Below are 19,465 nucleotides of genomic sequence, written 5' to 3' on the forward strand. Positions count from 1 at the left end.
AGGCGCCCCTGTTTTGTTTTTCTAATTGTGGAATTTTAATGATATCATTTAACCAAAGTCAGAGTTTCCTTAAAATATTATCCTAAAGAGATTAAGTCTAGTTAAAATGTCCCTCAGGCCCTCCAGGTGATTGGTAGATACACGCACACACACATATATATTTATTTATGTACAGAAGATTTTATTTATTTGTCAGAGAGAGAGAAAAAACAAGCAGGGGGAGTGGCAGGCAGAGGGAGAAGCAGGCTCCCCGCTGAACAAGGAGCCCATTGCGGGGCTTGATCCCAGGACCCTGGGATTATGACCTGAGCCGAAGGCAGATGCTTAACTGCCTGAGGCACCCAGGTGTCTCACACACATATGTTTTAAACGTAACAAAAAACGAAGGCTATAACAAGCAATATACACAAATTTAACATGTTTACATTTTGCCATGTTGGCTTTAGTTTTTTTGTTTGAGAAGTAAAATGTTACAGATAAAGTGCGAATCCCATGTACTGTCCTCCCCATGCCCCATCCCCCCACCAGTTAATCACTATCCTGAAGTTGCATTTATGCTTGTTCTTTTACTACATAAAAACATATTTAACCACTACATAATGTTTTGTGTTTAAAATGTACACAAATGGGGGCACCTGGGTGGCTCAGTCAGTTAAGCATCCCACTCTTGATTTCAGCTCAGGTCGTGATCTCGGGGACCTGGAATTGAGCCCCGCACTCAGCGGGAGTCTGCTTGAGATTCTTTCCTTCTGCCCTTCCCCCGGCTCTTGGCACACTCCTGTGTGTGCTCTCTCTCAAACAAATAAATAAATAAAATTTAAAAAATAAAATAAGGGCGCCTGGGTGGCTCAGTCAATGAAGCATCTGCCTTTGGCTCAGGTCATGATCTCAGGGTCCTGGCATCGAGTCCCGCATCATCAGGCTCCCTGCTCAGTAGGAAGCCTGACTCTCCCTCTCCCTCTGTTGCTCCCTCTGCTTGTGCTCTCTTGCTCTGTCAAATAAATAAATAAAATCTTTAAAAATAAAATAAAATGTACATAAATGGTAAAATACTGTCTCTATCCTTTCACAATGTGATTTTTTTCCAGCTTTGTGACTATTTTGTGACATTTACCCATGCCGCTGCTCGAAGACTTAGTCTCTTCATTTTGATTGTCGATTGATGTGTAGTCCATTGATTTGAATAAACCAGTTTGTTCACACCCCTCCTGATGGTCAGTGAGGTTGTTACTACATAGTCTCTATTATGGATGAGCCAGTCAGCACCTTCACCATAAACGGGATCTTCACTGCAGCTCTTTCACAGAGAAAATAAGTTCTTCAAGTGAACCTAATTCCTGTTGGTGTTATTTGGGGGAAGATAATGGGCTTTGAAACTGATCTGAATTCAAATCCTTGTTTTGCTTTGTCTTAGCTCTATGACCTGGGTAAAATTCTTTACTTTCTTTGAGCCTCAATTTCTTATGTGCAAATATGCAATAATAACATTACAGTTGCTTGGTCTAAATGTGATACTCCAGGGCCTGGCTCCAAACAGGTATCTAATGAGTATTAGTTCTCTTTGTTGAAAGTAGATTCTACCAAGTGTTGACCGGAATCTGGAGCAACACAGACTTTTGTTCACTGGTAGTGGGGCAAGTCATTTGGGAAAACACTTTGGTAGTTTCCTAAAAAGTTAAATATACACCTACCATATGACCCAGCTATTCCACGTCTAGAGAATGGAAACATGTCCACACAGGGACTTGCATGTGAATATTTAAGCAGCTTTATTTGTATTAGCTGGAAAACTAGAAACAACCCAAATACACATCAGTAGGTAAAGAGACAAACTGTGGTGTATCCATGCAATGGAGTACTTCTCAGGAATAAAAAGGAATAAACTACTTATACATACGTAACATGGGTGACTCGCAAGATAATTATACTGAATGAAAGATGCCAGACAGACTAAAGTACGAACGTGTTTGTATAAAATTCCAGAAAATGCAAACTAATCTCTGGTGACAGAAAACAGATCAGTGTTTCCTGGGAATGAGAGGAGGGACTCAGAGGCAGGAATTCCAAAGGAGCATAGATTTGATGAACAGGATCCCTGTTCATTATGGGTATGGTTTCAGGTATCAGCTACTATCTTTTTAGCTCTCGTGAGACCTTTTTTCAATGTTTGTACCCATTTTTCTGAGACCATATATGACATTGCATGCTTACGTTGTCCATGTATACATATATATTTAGGTGTGTGTGTGTATGTGTGTGTGCACGTGTGCACACACAGGTATCTTCTAGATCCAGGTCAGTCATGATCATCTTTGTTCTTGGAAAATTAGAATTAACTTTTTTTTTTTTTTTGAGCCAATGCGAGGCTTGAACTTGCAACCCCAAGATCAAGACCTTAGCCGAGATCAAGAGTCAGATGCTTAACTGACTGAGCCACCCAGGTGCCCCTAAAATTAACCTTCCTTAAATTTATTTTTTTAAAGATTTTATTTATTTGAGAGAGAGAGAGAGTGAGAGAAGGAGCAGAGGGAGAGGGAGAAACAGACTCCCTGCTGAGCAGAGAGCCTGACATGGGGCTCAATCCCAGGACTCGAGGATCATGACCTGAACCAAAGGCAGACACTTAACCGACTGAGCCACACAGGCGCCCAGAATTAACTTTCCTTAATGAAAAAATTAGTCTATGTACTTTTGAGAGTGGTTGTCAGGCTAAAACCTCAGATCCCAAAGTTGAAAACTGAACAAGAACAAACTAAGGCAAATATCCACATATTTTAAAAAGCTTACAGGGCTTTCATGTTAAAGCTACATTTTACAAGTATTTTGGCTAATACTAATTAGCATGCTAATTATGGCTTTAAAAAGTTGATTTAGGAGAGCTAAACAATGCCTAGGATTCTTTTTTTTTTTTTTTTTTTTGGTAAGATTTTATCTTAACTCTTTCCACCCAGTGTAGTGCTCAAACTCACAACCCCAAGATCAAGAGTCACGTGCTGTACCTACTGAGGCAGCCAGGCACTCTAGCCTATAATTCTTTTTAGCATGTGGATGTTACTTAATTAGTTGTAAGGTCTGTTAAAATCAAATTATTAGCCAAGTAGGTTCTTTTTTTTTTTTTTTTTTTTAAATTTGTTAGAGAGAAAGAGTATGCACAACGGGGAGAGGGAGAGAGAATCTGAAGCGGACTCTGTGCTGAGCGCAGAGCCCGACCCAGGGCTCTATCTCATGACCCTGAGATCAGGACCTGTGTCAAAACCAAGAGTCAGATAGATGGTTAACTGACTGAGCCATGCACGTGCCCCTAGCTAAGGAGGTTCTAAGAAATAAATGGAATTTGGTATTCTAGTATTTAATGTCCTGCTTTGATATGTAATACTTAAAGTCAGAGAAATATTAATGGGTAGTTAACATTTGTGTTTATAACATTGTACTTGTAACCGTAAACATTTAAAAATGCTTCCTGATTTCTTGAATGCTTACACCGTGTTGTCTTCTCAGGATGACTTTTCGCCCACAAGCAAGCTTCAGCGTTTGCTGGCAGAGTCTCGCCAGATGGTTACGGACCTGGAGCTGAGTACTCTGCTCCCCATCAGCTCTGAGAATCTCAGCAGCAGTGCCAGAAATGTATGTGGTTACTTTTCTTTTGACCCCATCTACGTATCTGAATATTCCACGGATTTACTCATTTGCAAATATCACTGGTGGGGTGTCCCTTTCTATTAGAAGGAAAGTTCCTTTATGTTTCTGAGGCAGAGAGGTAGCACACTGGTTTTAAAGATGAGGGGAAAATCACACTCAAATGCCACTGGACCCAAACTTCCTCTTTCTGGTTGCCTGGGCAGATGAATTTAAATTCTTGGGGCTATAAAAAGTATACATTTTACTATAGAAAATTTCAAATACAGAAGTAGAATATTACGGGGCACCTGGGTGGCTCAGTTGGTTGGGCATCTGCTCCCTGTTCGGTGGGGAGCCTGCTTCTCCCTTTTCCTCTGCCCCTCCCCCCTGCTTGTGTTCTCGCTCTCTCTCGTGCACTCTTTCTCTCTCTCCAATAAATAAAATCTTAAAAAAATAATAAAGTATCTCTTAAGGGGCACCTGGCTGGCTCAGTCAGAAGAGCATGTAACCCTTGATCTCAGGGGCATGAGTTTGAGCCCCACGTTGGGTGCAGACATTAGTAAAAAAAAAAAAAAGCTTGAAAAAAAAAATAAAGTCTCTCTTAATCACTGACAGGTCCTTCCTCATCTTCCTTCTTACTTCCTCCTCTTTCTTCTCCTTCTTCATCTTTTAAAGCCATTTATTTGTGGAAGAAACATTGGGTCATTTGTCCTGTCGAACTTCCCACATTCTGGGTCTTGTTAACGTCCTCACTGTTATTTAACACACTCCTATATCCTCCATGATGCCTAGGAACTGCTCTTTAGATCTAGTGACTTGGTTAGACTTGGGATCACTTCGGGGTGTTTGTTTGCTTTGGCTTCACTCCTTCACTGGTGATTCCGGCTGCTGCCTGTTCCACTGTCAGGAGGATCCTGCTGTCTGGTTGTGCCACTTGTGGATGTAAAGCTTGATGGAAAATTCAAGTTTGTCAGCCTGAGCTTTTATTATCATAAAGTTCACTTAATGATTTTAGCGTTCTCTGATTATTATTACTTAGATCTATTATTTCTTTTTTTTATTTAAAAATTTTTTTTAAAGATTTTTATTTATTTGAGACAGAGCAAGAGCAGGGAGGAGGGGCAGAGGGAGAGGGAGAAGCAGGTTCTCCGCTGAGCAGGGAGTCTGACGAGGTGGGGGCGGTGCTCGATCCCAGGACCCTGAGGTCATGACCTGAGCGGAAGGCAGGCGCTTAACCGACTGAGCCACCCAGGTGCCCCTGTATAAGCCTTTTTAAAATGGACGTATGTTTTTATTGCTCTAAGGCAAATACCTAGAAGTAGAATCACTAGTTATAGGACAGTCATATGTTTAACTTTTTAATAAGCCACAGTACTATTTTTCAAGGTGGTTTGAACCCTTTATATCCCTGCCAGCAGTGTATGCAAGTTCGAGGCGCTCCACATCCTCGCTGGCACTTGGTTTTGTCAGTCAGCTTGATTTTAGCCATCCTCGTAAATGTGAAGTGCCATCTGGTTGCCACTTCACTTGTATTCTCCTGATAACCCGATGAGGTGCATTTTGTCATGTGCTTATTGGCTCTTCAGGTATCTTTTCTTGTGAGGTGTCTGTTCAAGCTTTCTGCCCGTTTTAAATTTGAATTGTTTATCACTGAATTGTAAGAGTTCTTAACATAGTCCGTACACACGGCCTTTGTCTTTTGTCAGATATATTATGAATATTTTCTCCCAGTTTTTGGTTTGCCTTTTTATTTTCTTAAGTGTCTTTTGAAGAGGAGAAAGGTAAAATTTTGAAGAAGTCTAGTTTATCAATTTTTTTCAAATGGTGCTTTTTGTATCCTGAGAAATCTACCTCAAGTGTGTGAATATTTTATCTTCCTGAAAGTTTTAAAGGTTTAGATTTATGGTTTATCTCAGTTTAATTTTTGCAGATGGTATGAGGTAAGGATCAGGCTCATTTTTCTTCACATAGATATCTAGTTCCAGCACCATTTGTTGAAAAGACTGTCCTTTCTTATTGAATTATTTTTGGCAACTTTGTTAAAAATCAGTTGTCTGTAAGTGCAAGGGTCTATTTTTGGACTCTCTGATCAGTTCTGTTGATCTGGTTGTTCTCCTTAGACCACACTGTATTGATTATGTAACTCTGTAGAAATTCTTGAAATCAAGTAGTAAACATGCTCTGCTTTGTTGTTCTTTTTTTGCAAAGTTGCTTTGTCTATCCTAGATCTTTTGCAGGTCCATCGCAGTTTTACAGTCGATTTGTCAATTTTTATAAAAATACACTCTGATATTCTTTTTTTTTTTTTAAAGATTTTATTTATTTATTCGACAGAGAGAGAGAGACAGCCAGCGAGAGAGGGAACACAAGCAGGGGAAGTGGGAGAGGAAGAAGCAGGCTCATAGCGGAGGAGCCTGCTGTGGGGCTCGATCCCAGAACGCCGGGATCACGCCCTGAGCCGAAGGCAGACGCTTAACCGCTGTGCCACCCAGGCGCCCCCACTCTGATATTCTGATTTCACTGAATTTATAGATAACTTTGGGAAGAATTGACCTTTTTTTAAGATTTTGTTTATTTGACAGAGAGAGAGAGAGAGACAGCACAAGCAGGGGAAGAGGCAGAGGGAAAAGCAGACTCCTGGCTAAGCAGGGAGCCTGATGTGGGACTCGATCCCAGGACCCTGGGATCATGACCTGAGCTGAAGGCAGCCACTAACTGACTGAGCCACCCAGGCGCCCAAGAATTGACATTTGTGAACAGAGTATATCTCCGTTTAAATAGGTCTTCCTTCATTTCTTTTAACCATATTTTGTAGTTTTCATAGGAGTCTTGCACATCTTTTGTTAATTTTATTCCTGTTATTTTGTTTATTGATGCTGTTATACATGGTACTTTAAATTTCACTCTCTAATTGTCTATGATATAAAGGACTACAGTTGACTTTTGTAAATTGTTTTTAACTAAATTCACCTATTCTGGTAGGTTTTCTGTAGATGCTTAGGATTTTCTACATGGACAGTCATGTCATTTGTGAATAAAGAATTTCTTTTTCTAATCTTTAGGTTATGTCTTTTTCTTACCTTATTGCTCTGGCTGAGACCTCCATATCAATGCTGAATAGAAAAGTGAGAGTGGACATCCTTGTCTTGTTTGATGAAATGCTCTCCAGTGGCATTGCTTGCTTAGCTCTCCATTGTATTGGTATTTTATTAGATTCAGAGTCCCATGGAGCTGTTTCCATGTGACACAGATGATCTGAAACTAGAACATTAACTGTTTTATTATTTTTTTGAAGATTTTATTTTTAAGTAATCTCTACACACAGTGTGGGGCTCGAACTCACAACTCCCAAGATGAGGAGTTGCACACTCCACTGGGGCATCCAGGCGCCCCAAGAACATTGACCATTTTATTTATTTATTTATTTATTTATTTATTTATTAAGATTTTATTTATTCATTCGACAGAGATAGAGACAGCCAGCGAGAGAGGGAACACAGCAGGGAGAGTGGGAGAGGAAGAAGCAGGCTCCCAGCGCAGGAGCCTGATGTGGGGCTCGATTCCATAACGCCGGGATCATGCCCTGAGCCGAAGGCAGACGCTTAACCGCTGTGCCACCCAGGCGCCCCCATTAACCATTTTAGAATCAACACGCTCATTGCCATGAGCTTCAGTACAGTTTCAAAGATTACCTTAAAGAATAATGGGTCCCCAGAACAGTGATTTTTGAAAGTATATATACCATGTATGCCATATGAGATTTTCAAAGTGGAAACCCTGATGGACTTTGTGGTGTTTTCTGGGAAGATTTTTTTTTTCTTGACAAACTCTTTAAAGCATTAGTGAAGTAATTTATTTACTTTGGGACAGAAAGTGTTTTTAAGTATTTGTAAGGTTTTTTTTTTTTAAACAGCTTTATTGAGATATAATGTACATAACATAATGTTCTTCCACGTGAAGTGTACGATCCAGTGGTTTTAGTATATTTACAGAGTTGTGTAACCGTCACGCTAATCCAATTTTAGAACATTTTCATAGTCTGAAAAGAAACCCCGTACCTGTTAGCAGTCACTTCCCGAATTCCCTCTCCCCTAGCCCCTTGTGACTATTAATCTACTTTTTTTCTCTATGAATTTGTTGGGCAGAGATTTTTAATCAGTTTGTTGAGTAGAATTCAGGGGATCCATAAACTTTGATGGGAATAGAAATCACACATAAACTTATTTTAATTAACCTCTAATTAATATTGCATTTCCTTTAATTAAGAATATAGGAAACAAGCCATAGTTTATGTAAGTAGACTTCACACATGGTTTCATATCACATTATAATTATTGCAGATATCTTGAAATATCCTTTAGGGGCGCCTGGGTGGCTCGGTCGTTAAGCGTCTGCCTTCAGCTCAGGGCGTGATCCCAGGGTCCTGGGATTGAGCCCCTCATTGGGCTCCCTGTTCAGTGGGAAGCCTGCTTCTCCCTCTCCCTCTGCTGTTCCCCCTGCTTGTGCTCTCTCTCCCTGTCAAATAAATAAAATCTTTAAAAAAAAGAAAAAAATAAATATCCTTTATAACTTAGCACTACCTCAGAATTATAGAATAGTAGAGCTGCTGCTAGATCTTATTATTTAATGCTTTAATAAAGTAGAATACAGGGGCATCTGGGTGCCTCAGTCAGTTAAGCATCTGTCTGCCTTCTGCTCAGGTCATGATCCCGGGGTCCTGGGATCGAGTCCTGCAGCGGGCTCGCTGCTCAGAGGGGAGCCTGCTTCTCCTTCTCCTCCCTTCTCATGCTCTCTCTCTCTGTCAAATAAAAAAATAAAATCTTAAAAAAAAAAAAAAAGCAGAGTGCAAGGGGCACCTGGTTGGCTTAGTTGGTGGCATTGTGCGACTCTTGATCTTGGGGTCTTGAATTTGAGCCCTTCATGGGGTGTAGAGATTACTTAAATAAAACTTTTAAAAAGTGCATATTATTATATCACAGCATTGTTTAATATTTTAATAACCACATTACTTCTTCTGTTATACAACTTACGGATTCCTAAATATGACCATGTGATGCAAAATTGTACAATAAAAACCACACAGCTCACAGGAAAAATGGGGTTAGGAGCATAACACTCAAACACTTTGCCAGTGATACTTTTTTTTTTTTTTTTAAAGGACAGGAATGTAATCACAGTGGTAGGAGTTTTTACACCTGTTAGGTGGTAAAGAAATACATAAATACTACAATAAGTGTGGCACTTTCTCTTGAAAGAGACCTGAAGTTTGCATGTCGAATTGGGTGTCGGGGAGGTGGCAGCTTGTGACTCACTGGGAAGTGGCAGGGAGGTGAGCGAATGGGAAGTTGCAGCAGCAGATGTGGATGGCGTGGCTTATAACGCCCCGGGGAAGCCGGGGGGCCAGCGGATGTTTGAGGGGTGCCTGTGGGTATATGTATTCCTGCATGCCATGGCTCGGTCCAGCTGGGTACAGTTTACCTAGTGTTTCTCGTGGACAAGGTTGCATGTGACTAAATGCAAACTTCACATTATGCCCAGATTGTTTCCTCATATATTGCCTGTGCTGGAACAACTTCTTATTTTCCAAACAAGTGTTATAGCAGAACTGACCACCCTTCAGTATGATCTACCTGACAGACTCCTACTCATTCTCATGGCCTCAGGCTCTTCACCTCTTCTGGAGCATTTTATGTTAAATTCCTATCTGAGATATAATCGAGAGCTCCTTCGCTTCTGTCCTCATGGCACGGCCGTGTGTGTCTGTGCATGTGTCTCCATGAGCACGCAGGTCACAGTGCACGAGAGGTTACATGCTCGTCTTCCTCTCCTCCGTGAGCACCTTCAGGAGCCTCTCTTAGTCATCTTGGCTTTCCTAGTTGTCGCACACGCAGTGCCTGCTACGGAGATTGCCCAGTGAACACCTGGAGTGGACCCAATAGGAAAAAAACAGGAAAAAGACAAAACAGTAACCTCAGCTATAGAATGAAAACATGCTAAAGCTGTTGAGGTTGATGAAAACTTGATTTAAGAGAATTTTTGAGCTAGAAAGACCCAGAAGAGGTATGTAATCTCAACTTTTCATCTTATGGGTGAGGAAAAGTGATTAAATTTTTTACTTAACATCCCACAGCCAGAATCAGATAATCATTTGGAATTAGTTGGAAAAAATATTGGCTTCCAGAAGATTATTAACTAATTCTGGAAATGTGGCAAAAACAATTCAATTAACAGAAATCTTAGAGGGGCCTGGGTGGCTCTGTTGGTCCTGGGATCAAGCCCTGAGTCAGGCTTCTTGCCCAGCCAGGAGTCTGCGTCTCCCTCTCCCTTTGCCCCTCCCCCTGCTTGTGCTCACATGCTCTCTCTCTTTCTCAAATAAATAAATAAAATTTTTAAAAAATAAATCTACTTGGCAACATACTTTATAACTCTCTTCCTCTGGTCCTGTGAACTGGGATAGCTAGTTACAGGAAAAAGCAAATAATTTGTTAAAAGTCCTTAATTTTTGTAATATGGGAGCAGGATAAGGTTCTGAGTGGCCTGTCTGCTTCACTATTTTTTGCCATCTGGTGCTGAGAACAAGGGTCTTATTTCAAAGCCCTTTTCCGCACTGCGTTCTGAGACATCGCTGGGGGAGCACAAAGTGATTCGAACCTTCTGCCAGGGAACTTGGACCTGTTTCCTAAAAATTGCAGAACTGATCATTTGACACAGCAGTGTCGCTCTGGGAATCTCTCCTACGACTACACCCACGTGTGTATAAAGTGGCCCGGGTATAAGTTTTTAGTTGGAGCACTGCTTTGTAATAGCAAAAGTTTGAACACAGTCCAGGTGTCCAGCAAAAAGGACCTGAGGGAGTTGTGATGGTATGTCCACACGGTGGAATATTACGGAGCCATTAACCAGAATGAGGAAGACTTGGACGTGGAAATACTTCTGGGATGTATTATTAAGTGAATAGAAGCGAGATACAGAAAGGTCTTTGTGGTGTTCTTCACATGTACAGAAGGGGATGGGAAGAAGAATATATGTTATTTTTATTTTATGTCAGTGTATTAACTATTTAAAAAGAGCCCCAATGTTTTGAGAGAAAAGAAAAAGAGTAAAACACAGCACAGCTGACTACATCACCTTCCCCCATAGCAGGCTTCCTACTTACTTGAGGGGTGGGGGTGGGGAGATTTGGACTTTTGACAAGTACATGGGACTGGACATACTCATTGCTAGACTGAGACTGTTGGTGTTGTCTGCCAGGGTTCTTAACCTTTTTTATCTCAGGCTGATAAAGCCTATAGATCCCCTATAGAATAATGTTTGTTTTGATATGTATTCTTTTTTTAAAAAAATTCAAGTTAGTTAGCATATAGTGTGGTATTGGTTTCAAGAGTATATTTAGTGGTTCAACACTTTCATATAACATCCAGTGCTCATCCCAGCAAGTGCCGTCCTTAACCCCATCACCCATTTAGCGCATCCCCACCCACCCCCATCCCCTCCAGCAGTCCTCAGTCCTTTATAGTTAAGAGTCTCTTATGGTTTGTCTCCCTCTCTGTTTTTATCTTATTTTAATTTTCCTCCACTTCCCCTTAGTTCATCTGTTTTATTTCTTAAATTCCACGTATGAGTGAAACCATATGGTATTTGTCTTTCTCTGACTTAGTTCGCTTAGCATATTACACTCTAATTCCAGCTTTGTTGTTGCAAATGTCAAGATTTCGTTCTTTTTGATGGCTGAGTAGTATTCCATTTTACCTATAAACCACATCTTTATCCATTCATCAGTCAATGGACATTTGGGCTCCTTCCATAATTTAGCTGTCGTTGATAGTGCTGCTATAAATATCGGGGTGCATGTACCCCTTCGAATCAGCATTTTTGTATCCTTTGGATAAATACCTACTAATGCAATTGCTGGGTCATAGGGTAGCTCTATTTTTTAACTTTTTGAGGAACCTCCATACTGCTTTCTAGTGGCTGCATCAGTTTGCATTCCCACCAACAGTGCAAAAGGCTCCCCTTTCTCCACATTCTCACCAACACCTGTTGTTTCCTGAGTTGTTTATTTTAGCCATTCTCACAGGGATGAGGTGATCTCATCATGGTTTTGATTTGTATTTCCCTGATGATGAGTGATGCTGAGCATTTTTCCATATGTCTGTTAGCCATTCGTATGTCTTCTTTGGAGAAATGTCTGTGTATGTGTTCTGCCCATTTCTTAACTGGATTTTTTATTTTGGGGGTATTGATTTTGTTGAGTTCTTTATTTATTCTGGATAGCCCTTTATCCGCTAGGTCATTTGCAAATATCTTCTCCCATTAGAATAGTGTTTTTAAGTGAGTAAACTAAAATACATCAGATTGTAAAATACATAGGAAGGCTGTTTGAGCAGACAGGAAGCAGCATGAGTGAAAGCCCAGAGAATAACCCTAGCCGAGCTCAAATGCAGGCCCCATGGGGAGGAGGAAGGGGTGAGGAGTTGGGCTCACCCTGCAAGCTAAAGTTCACCACCTGTGTCTACCCGTGTCTTTCTAGGTATCATCCTCCTCTTTCATTTTTTTTCATCTTCTTTTAAAAAATACCTCCTGAAACAACTAGCAATGCTAACCAAGCCCTTAGTAGGTACTTATAATTAGTGGCCCTTACCGTTGTTCATTCTTGTTGATGACCACTGTCCCCGTTAAGGGCTCACGACATAGTCCATATTAAGGCTGACAAAGAGCCAGTTATATTTGGGCATTAGCTGATTGCCATAGTTGAAGGCAAACATACGTGGTAGAGCAAACAGAGCCTTCCTACTAGGCAGTTAGACCCCAAAGGGCCCCACACGGGACTAGGAAATCAGTACCCCTTTGCTGGATGAGTGGTAGTTGTATGAAGTGACTTCATTGTATTTTATAAATTCCTTATGGTGTTTTAAAGGCATTTCTGCTATGTTTGTGTATTAAGTATTGTCCAGTTTTTCTCTCCTGGGTACTAATTTTGAAGTTGTTTTGTAGAACTTAGAAGTCTCAGAAGAGTCAGCCCAGAAAAATACCTTTCTTAGTAATTGAAGAAAACAAAAGTCAACTTCACTGTTCACTGTGGTCATAGGTAAGTCACCTTTGTGTGTATCTCCCTTCTATCTCCCTTGATATTTAATAATTTAATAAATAACTTGGGAACATTGATAATGTGGGGCCAAGGCCATGCATTTGTTTGACCTGTAATCCCTTCTCTTGTTTGACCTATTTATACATACCTTCTAAATTTAATCAGTAAAATGTCAATTATTTGTATGAGAAATGCAGATCAAAAAGTTCTTGATCTCAGTGCCTAGAATTTTAAACACAAGGAAGTGAATACAGACAGCTTTCTTTTTTTTAAAAAATTATTTACTTACTTGACCGGGAGAGCACAAGCAGGGGGAGCTGCAGAGGGAGAGGGAGGAACAGATTCCCCACTGAGCAGGGAGCCTGACGTGGGGCTTGATCCCAAGACCCTGGGATCATTATCTGAGCCGAAGGCAGATGCTTAATCGCCTGAGCCACCCAGGCGCCCTTACAGATAGCTTTCAAAATCAGAATCTAAATTAACATTTTGGGGATGCCTGGGTGGCTCAGTTGGTTGTGTCCGACTCTGGATTTCTGTTCAGGTCATGATCTCAGAGTAGTGAGATCGAGCCCTGGGTTGGGCTCCATGCTGGGCATGGAGCCTACTTAAGATTCTCTCTCTTCCCTCTCCCTCTCCCTGCCCCTCCCTCCTGCCTCTCTCTCTCTTAAAAAAAAAAAAATTTCAGCATTTTGTTTGGCTGTCTGGAAAGAAGTCTTTTCATGGGGTTTTAAGTTTTATAAAAGGGTTCATTGACTGGGGTGCCTGGCTGGCTCTGTCCATGGAGCATGTGACTCTTGGTCTCAGGGTTGAGAGTTTGAGCCCCATGTTGGGTGTAGATATTACTTAAAAATAAAATCTTTAAAAAAGAAAAAACGTTCGTTGATGTAGTTAAGCACTTTCTTGATTTGTGTTTCCTTCTATCAAACCTGCATTTCAAATGCAAAGTTTCTTCAGAATCCAGTTTGGTAAGTTAAAAAGTGTAATCATTTCAGATGCTTTCACTGTAAGCAGAGAGCATCTCAAGAACGCTGTGAAAGCAGTAAGCATCGTTAGCCCTCTTCCCTTCTCCTGTTCTTTCTTTCTCTTTGCTGAGAAGTTTTCATATTTATGGTATTTTGCATGACTTTATATAGATAGAAATCAGGATGTATAGGGGCGCCTGGGTGGCTCAGTCGTTAAGCGTCTGCCTTCGGCTCAGGTCATGATCCCAGGGTCCTGGGATCGAGTCCCGCATCGGGCTCTGCTGGGAGCCTGCTTCTTCCTCTCCCACTCCCCCTGCTTGTGTTCCCTCTCTCGCTGGCTTTCTCGCTCTCTGTCAAATAAATAAAATCTTAAAAAAGAAATCAGGATGTATAGTTAATTTTTGAGAGACTGGGAGCTTAGAGCACACTACCCAGTGCTCTCTTTGCCTTGATTTTGTTAACTCTGTGTTTCCTTCCTGCAGAAGCCAATCTCTCATCCTTGGAAGGCAGGAAGCAGACATCAATACCTACTACTTAACCTTGAAAACAAAAAGGGGATTGTAATCCTTTGTAAGCAACACTTAATACCAAAGGGAAGCAGAAACTGAAAGTTAATTTTTCAACATCTATTATTTTGTTTGTTTTCAAGTTGACCGTTTTCATGTTGAAGAAGTTTTTTTTTTTTTATGGGTAAGAAATTAGACCTTACTGTGTATTATCTATATACAAACTCGGAATTATGCTCAGAGAGAAAAGGACTTCTCTGTAAAGATGCAGACTACAGTTAAATACTGGAGAAGCTCTTTGAAAGTATGGACCGCAAATAGAGAACCCCTGCATGTAAAGTGCTGTGTTAACTATCTGATTTTTTAAAAACCTGTGCATACATTTGAATTACAACCAACAGCTTATCGGAGTCAGCTGCAAATATATGTGGAGTAGTAGGCTCTTCTTTTGTGGCTTTAGCCCTGGACTTTGCTCTGTAAAATAGACATAAAATGATATGATACAAAATATTTTTAACTGGAAAGTATCTCCTCAGTTACAGACAATTGAGGTCCTTCTGTCCCAAAGCTGAACAGAGCCCCATCTCGTCTGGGTCTCTAGTAGGTCCCATCTACTTACACAAACAAAAGCTTGCTGGAAGATCAAGTTTTATATGCATTTTTTTATCATTAAAAACTAAAACACTTCCCTTTTAACTTATAATTTAATTTTTTAAAGAATATACTATGTGCATTTCTGTCCCTTCTAAGAGAATTGATCAGCTTCATTCAATAAAAAATATTTTTAATAATAAAAATAATTTTCTCAGGTTTCTTTTCATTATACAGGAGCAAAGTAAGGAAGGTTAGTTGCTTGAAACCGAACCTGGCAAGTTAATTTCCTCGGGAATAGGAGTGTATTTTTTTTAAGCATTGCGGATATCAAGGTTCTATTGTGCTGTATAAATGCCCCTTTGTTGAAAGGTTTCAGTGCTGCTTCAGAGATGATTTTCATGAGAGTGGAGGAGCCACCCCATTTAGCCCTTTTAATTAGGGTGCTGAAAAGAGAAATTGGGTGAGGTTTGGCTGTGTTCTTTATAAATGCTTGCTTTCTCCCTCAGGCACGGCTCGTTTGTGCAGAGGAAGTCTGAGAAAGGTACAGTTGATTCTGAGCTGTTGGAAACCTAAAATGTCCCTGGAGGGGCTCATTTCCAGTCTGAGAAACAAAATATGAAAATTTCTCCTCCTCTTTATGCTAGGTTTGTGGCTACATGTCAGCTTGCCCAGTGAAAAGAGGAGAACACTAATGAGATGCTAACAAGTAGGAAAATTTCGGGGAACTGAAGAATGAAAAAAGTCAAAAATTATTTGGTGGCTAAATGTATTTGAGCTCATAGGATTATCGTATCTACAATACCCATTTTACCCCACCACGTTATTGTGAATTATAGTACAGACAACTAATAAATGGGGAATCTTAATATTGTTACCAGCTTATCTATCTCAACCTAAGTTATTTAAGCATGTGAGCGGTTTCTGTTCTCGGTGTGTTTGAAAGAGTTGTGAGATAAAACTGAGCATTTATATTTTGTCATCAGCATTCTTCCATCTTAAGAGGAATGGTACTGTAATTCGCCTGCCAGAAATTATCTCACTATTAGAAGAGATTGGTGTAAGGGTACTTTTAGAATTTGTGGCCAGATCTTCTACAGAGAAATAGAAATACCCCCAAAGAAAGAAATTCTGAATCAGTACATAAACACTAATAACAATTTTACCTAAAAAGTTGTAGTAGAAAAGTGTGGTATTGAGAGGCTCAGTGGGGTGAAGTTGGTTCAGATGGTGAACACATTAATGTGAAGACACATTAATCAGGACCACAGCAGACAAGGTAGGTTAAAAACCAGAGTAGTCTTTGAGAGGAGTTTATCAAATGAGGAGGGCACATTAATCAGTCCTATAAAGGATGATTACTGGGTTCTTAGCCAAATGCACACTTACGACATCTAACAACAATAACAAAAAAGAAAAATTTTTTTTTGAGCACACAGTAAATACTGCTTTGCTGGCCGCTGGAGACACAACAGTGAGCAAAACAGACAATCCTTGTTTACAGTGAAGGAGACAGACCTTAATTAAATAATCACAAATAGGTCATGAAAAACTTGTAAGTGCTTTGAAATAAAGCTTGGAGCTTCTGTGACAACATACATCAGGGGCATAGGTCAAAGGCGGAGGCTTCAGGGAAGGCTTCCCTGAACTAAGAGCTGGAAGATAAGTAGATGCTAACCAGCAAACAGGAAGAGGAAGAGCATTCCTCACAATGGTAACAGCATACGCAAAGGCCCTGGGGTGGAAAGGAGCATGATGCATTTTCAGACCTGATGGACTAGGCTGGCACAAGAAGAAGCTGGACAGAGAGGTGGGGCCAGATCATACACACATGTCACTGAGGCAGCGTGGGGATTGCAGCCCCATCATTTCAGTAAACCCAATGATGTAAACCCTACTGTTCATCTCTCTTGGGTTTTCCTTGAAATGAGGTATTCATAACCCAAATCCTTAGCCTTTGTAAGAGCCTTCGGGGAGCATGAAACTGCCCTGGAGATACACCAAAATGGCACCCTGATTCTGATGACATGGAGAATCTCAGCCAACCAGTGACAGAGCCAGTAGTAGAACCAGGTCTCCTGCCTGAAGGTGCTACCAGAGATGAATCTCAACAAATTCAGAGTGGGGAGGCTTCCATCCTCGTGTCCCAGGCTGCTTGTTTTATAAAACTAAGCCATATGTTGAAGTGTACCAAATTATGGGGGGTAATTTACTCACTTTTTCAACCCTGTATTTCACACATGTTTATTGAACATTGCTAACGTGCCAGGCACTCTGCTAGGCACTGAGGTTATAAAATGGAGTAAGATAGTGTGGTCCTTGCCCTCCAGGGGTTCGAAAGTTTACATACAAGCAGATAAATTATAATTCACTAGAGATATTTTAGCCAAGTGCTCTTGGACCCCAGTAAAAAGAGAGGTAGTTGGCTGCTAATGTTGTCACTGTGGCAGATGTTCTGAACCCAGAGGGGTCATTGCCTGGCTTGAAAGAAGATGCTGTGTTAAGTATGAAGTTCACAGGATAACTTCCTTTTGTTCAGCTTGGAAAAAGGAGCCTGAGAAACATCTGGTCTGGGGCCAGCAAGCCCCTTTACTGTGGTCTTTATTTGACCACAGCTGTTGACTGGGGTGCTGGGGATTAAAAATGAAATAGTACATGTGAAGGATTTAGCTCAGGGCCTGGCAAATAATAATATTAGCCATTGTTATTCTGGTAAAGAGACTTTTCGGGGATCAGAATTAGATAAAGCATGGTTAATTTCTTTTTGGGGGAGTCCGAAGATAGCCTTGTCAAATTCAGCTTTCAAGTATCCAGTGTCAGTTTGGGGGCAGGGAGAGATTAATCCATGAAGCTACAGAAAGGGAGACCAGCTTCAGGGTTATGTAGGCATCACTGTCCCTCTTCAAGGGGAGTCTTTAGTACCTGTATCGGGTGATTTCACACCTATATTCTGAGGGGGAAACTGAGGAGAGCCGAAACAAAACCATTTAATAGCATACGCTAGGGAGAACTGTGATATATATATATAGAGAGATATATATTGATAAATATATATATAGAGAGATATATCTCTATGCATATATTATCACTTCATTCTTGTGACGGATAATTTAAAAAGCAAGCCAATAATAACGTTTTTTAAAGTCTCCCACGACCTCCTGTGGCGTCTTTTTTCGATGCACTTTGATGACCCAGCACCACGTCGTGTTCGGATCTGTCTGCAGGTTGTCCCGGCCCTGCCTGTCCTCTTTCCCTTGCAGTTCCTCGGCTCTGGCAAGGTGTCGGCATGCGGAGCCTGCAGCCTTCGAAGATTCATCCCACAGGCCGCGTTGATGACAGCTGCTGTTACGTGAGAGATGCACAAAGGGGACGGCTTACTTGTATGCGTTTTCACACAGAAATTAATAAAAGACTAAAAGGGAAAAAATGTCTAGTTGTGCTTCCATTGGTCAGATTCATTGAGGCCAGGTTTTCTCCAGGTAGCCAGATCCTGCTCTGGTGTAGACAGGACTTAGTGAGTCCAGGTGGAGGGTGTGGGTCAGGGAGTCTGCCCAGGGAGGGAGGCAGAGGTGTGGAGGGGCTGGGGGCCTTGGCCAGGGCTCCGCCCAGCGAGGGGCGGGCCCGGGGGCGGGCCAGGGGCGGGGCGGGCGAGGGGAGGCCGGCGCCCTCCGCGCGCAGGGGCAGGGACCCGAGCAGGGGCGGGGCGGCCGGGCGCCCTGTGGCTGCCTCGCGGTGCCTAGGCTGGGGCGGACCGCCGTGACGCTCAGTCGCGCGGAGCCGGGCGGGGAGCGCGAGCTGCGGCGGCGGCGGCGGCGGCAGGATGAACAGCATCAAGAGCGTGCCGGCTCGGGTGCTGAGCCGCAGGCCGGGCCACAGCCTGGAGGCCGAGCGCGAGCAGTTCGACAAGACCCAGGCGAGCGGCGGGGCCGCGGGCGGGCGGGGGGCGCCCTCTCCCCGGTCCCCTAGCACGCGCCCCTCGGGGCCTGGCCGGCGCGCGCCTCCGCAGCTCCCGGGCTCGGGCCACCCCCGGCCACCTTGCGCCCGGGCCTCCGCCCCCCGAGCCGCCCCGCGCGCAGGTGAACCGGAAGCGCGCGCGGGCGACGCGGCCGAGAGAGGCCGCCGGGGAACTGAGGTCTGGTGCCGGGGGGTGGGGGGAGGCAAGTGGCTTGGGAGCGAGGTGGCGGCGACCCAGGTGCGGGGCGGGGGAGGATGCGGCGGTGAGCCAGGTGGGGTCAGGTGTGCGCGGGCCTAGGTGCGCCTCCCGGCGGGGCCTGCCTGGATTTCTCTGCCCTGGCCGTGCCGCCGCTCCCCGGCTCCAGCGGACCAGCTCCTGCCACCTTCTTCCAGGCCGTGTGAAAATGCTCCCACCTCGGGGAAGCAGAGCGTTTCCTTGAAGGAAACTCCCAGTTTCCTCTTCGCCTGAGCTGTTTTCCAGGCCCGCACAATATCTTATTATATGCTGGGCGAAAAGTTTCACGTAGGTAGCCAGACTTGTTTGCCTGAGCGCTGGCCCACATATAAATAGGTTCACACCCCCTTATTAAATACGGGCGCCTGACAGAAACTTCCTAGGGCTCCCTTCCTGCACTTCCCACGCGCCTATCCTGGGAAGGTTATTTGCAAAGTTCAGCAATGGCGAGGCTGGGTATTGGTACATGTGTTCCCGCTGAGAGCACAGAACGCCTTGGCTGCTGTGTCTC

General features: G+C 42.7%; 1 protein-coding gene across 8 annotated transcripts in view; it reads left to right on the forward strand.

Moving 5' to 3' along the window:
* Positions 1-18,165, forward strand: part of CCDC62 (coiled-coil domain containing 62) — a 40,297-nt gene extending 22,132 nt beyond the window's left edge. For 7 of the 8 annotated variants that reach the window (XM_008688827.2, XM_008688830.2, XM_008688831.2 and 4 more), the window contains 3 exons: positions 3,499-3,624; positions 12,613-12,706; positions 14,151-18,165. In XM_008688827.2, coding sequence (XP_008687049.1) covers positions 3,499-3,624; positions 12,613-12,666 — 180 coding nt within the window. In that variant the 3' untranslated portion in view covers positions 12,667-12,706; positions 14,151-18,165. The remainder of the gene's footprint in view (positions 1-3,498; positions 3,625-12,612; positions 12,707-14,150) is intronic. The other variant, XM_008688829.2, reaches the window with a different exon arrangement.
* Positions 18,166-19,465: the final 1,300 nt, after the last annotated feature.

This window comes from Ursus maritimus, unplaced genomic scaffold (assembly GCF_017311325.1).
Source record: "Ursus maritimus isolate PB19 unplaced genomic scaffold, ASM1731132v1 scaffold_33, whole genome shotgun sequence".
Taxonomy (NCBI): domain Eukaryota; kingdom Metazoa; phylum Chordata; class Mammalia; order Carnivora; family Ursidae; genus Ursus; species Ursus maritimus.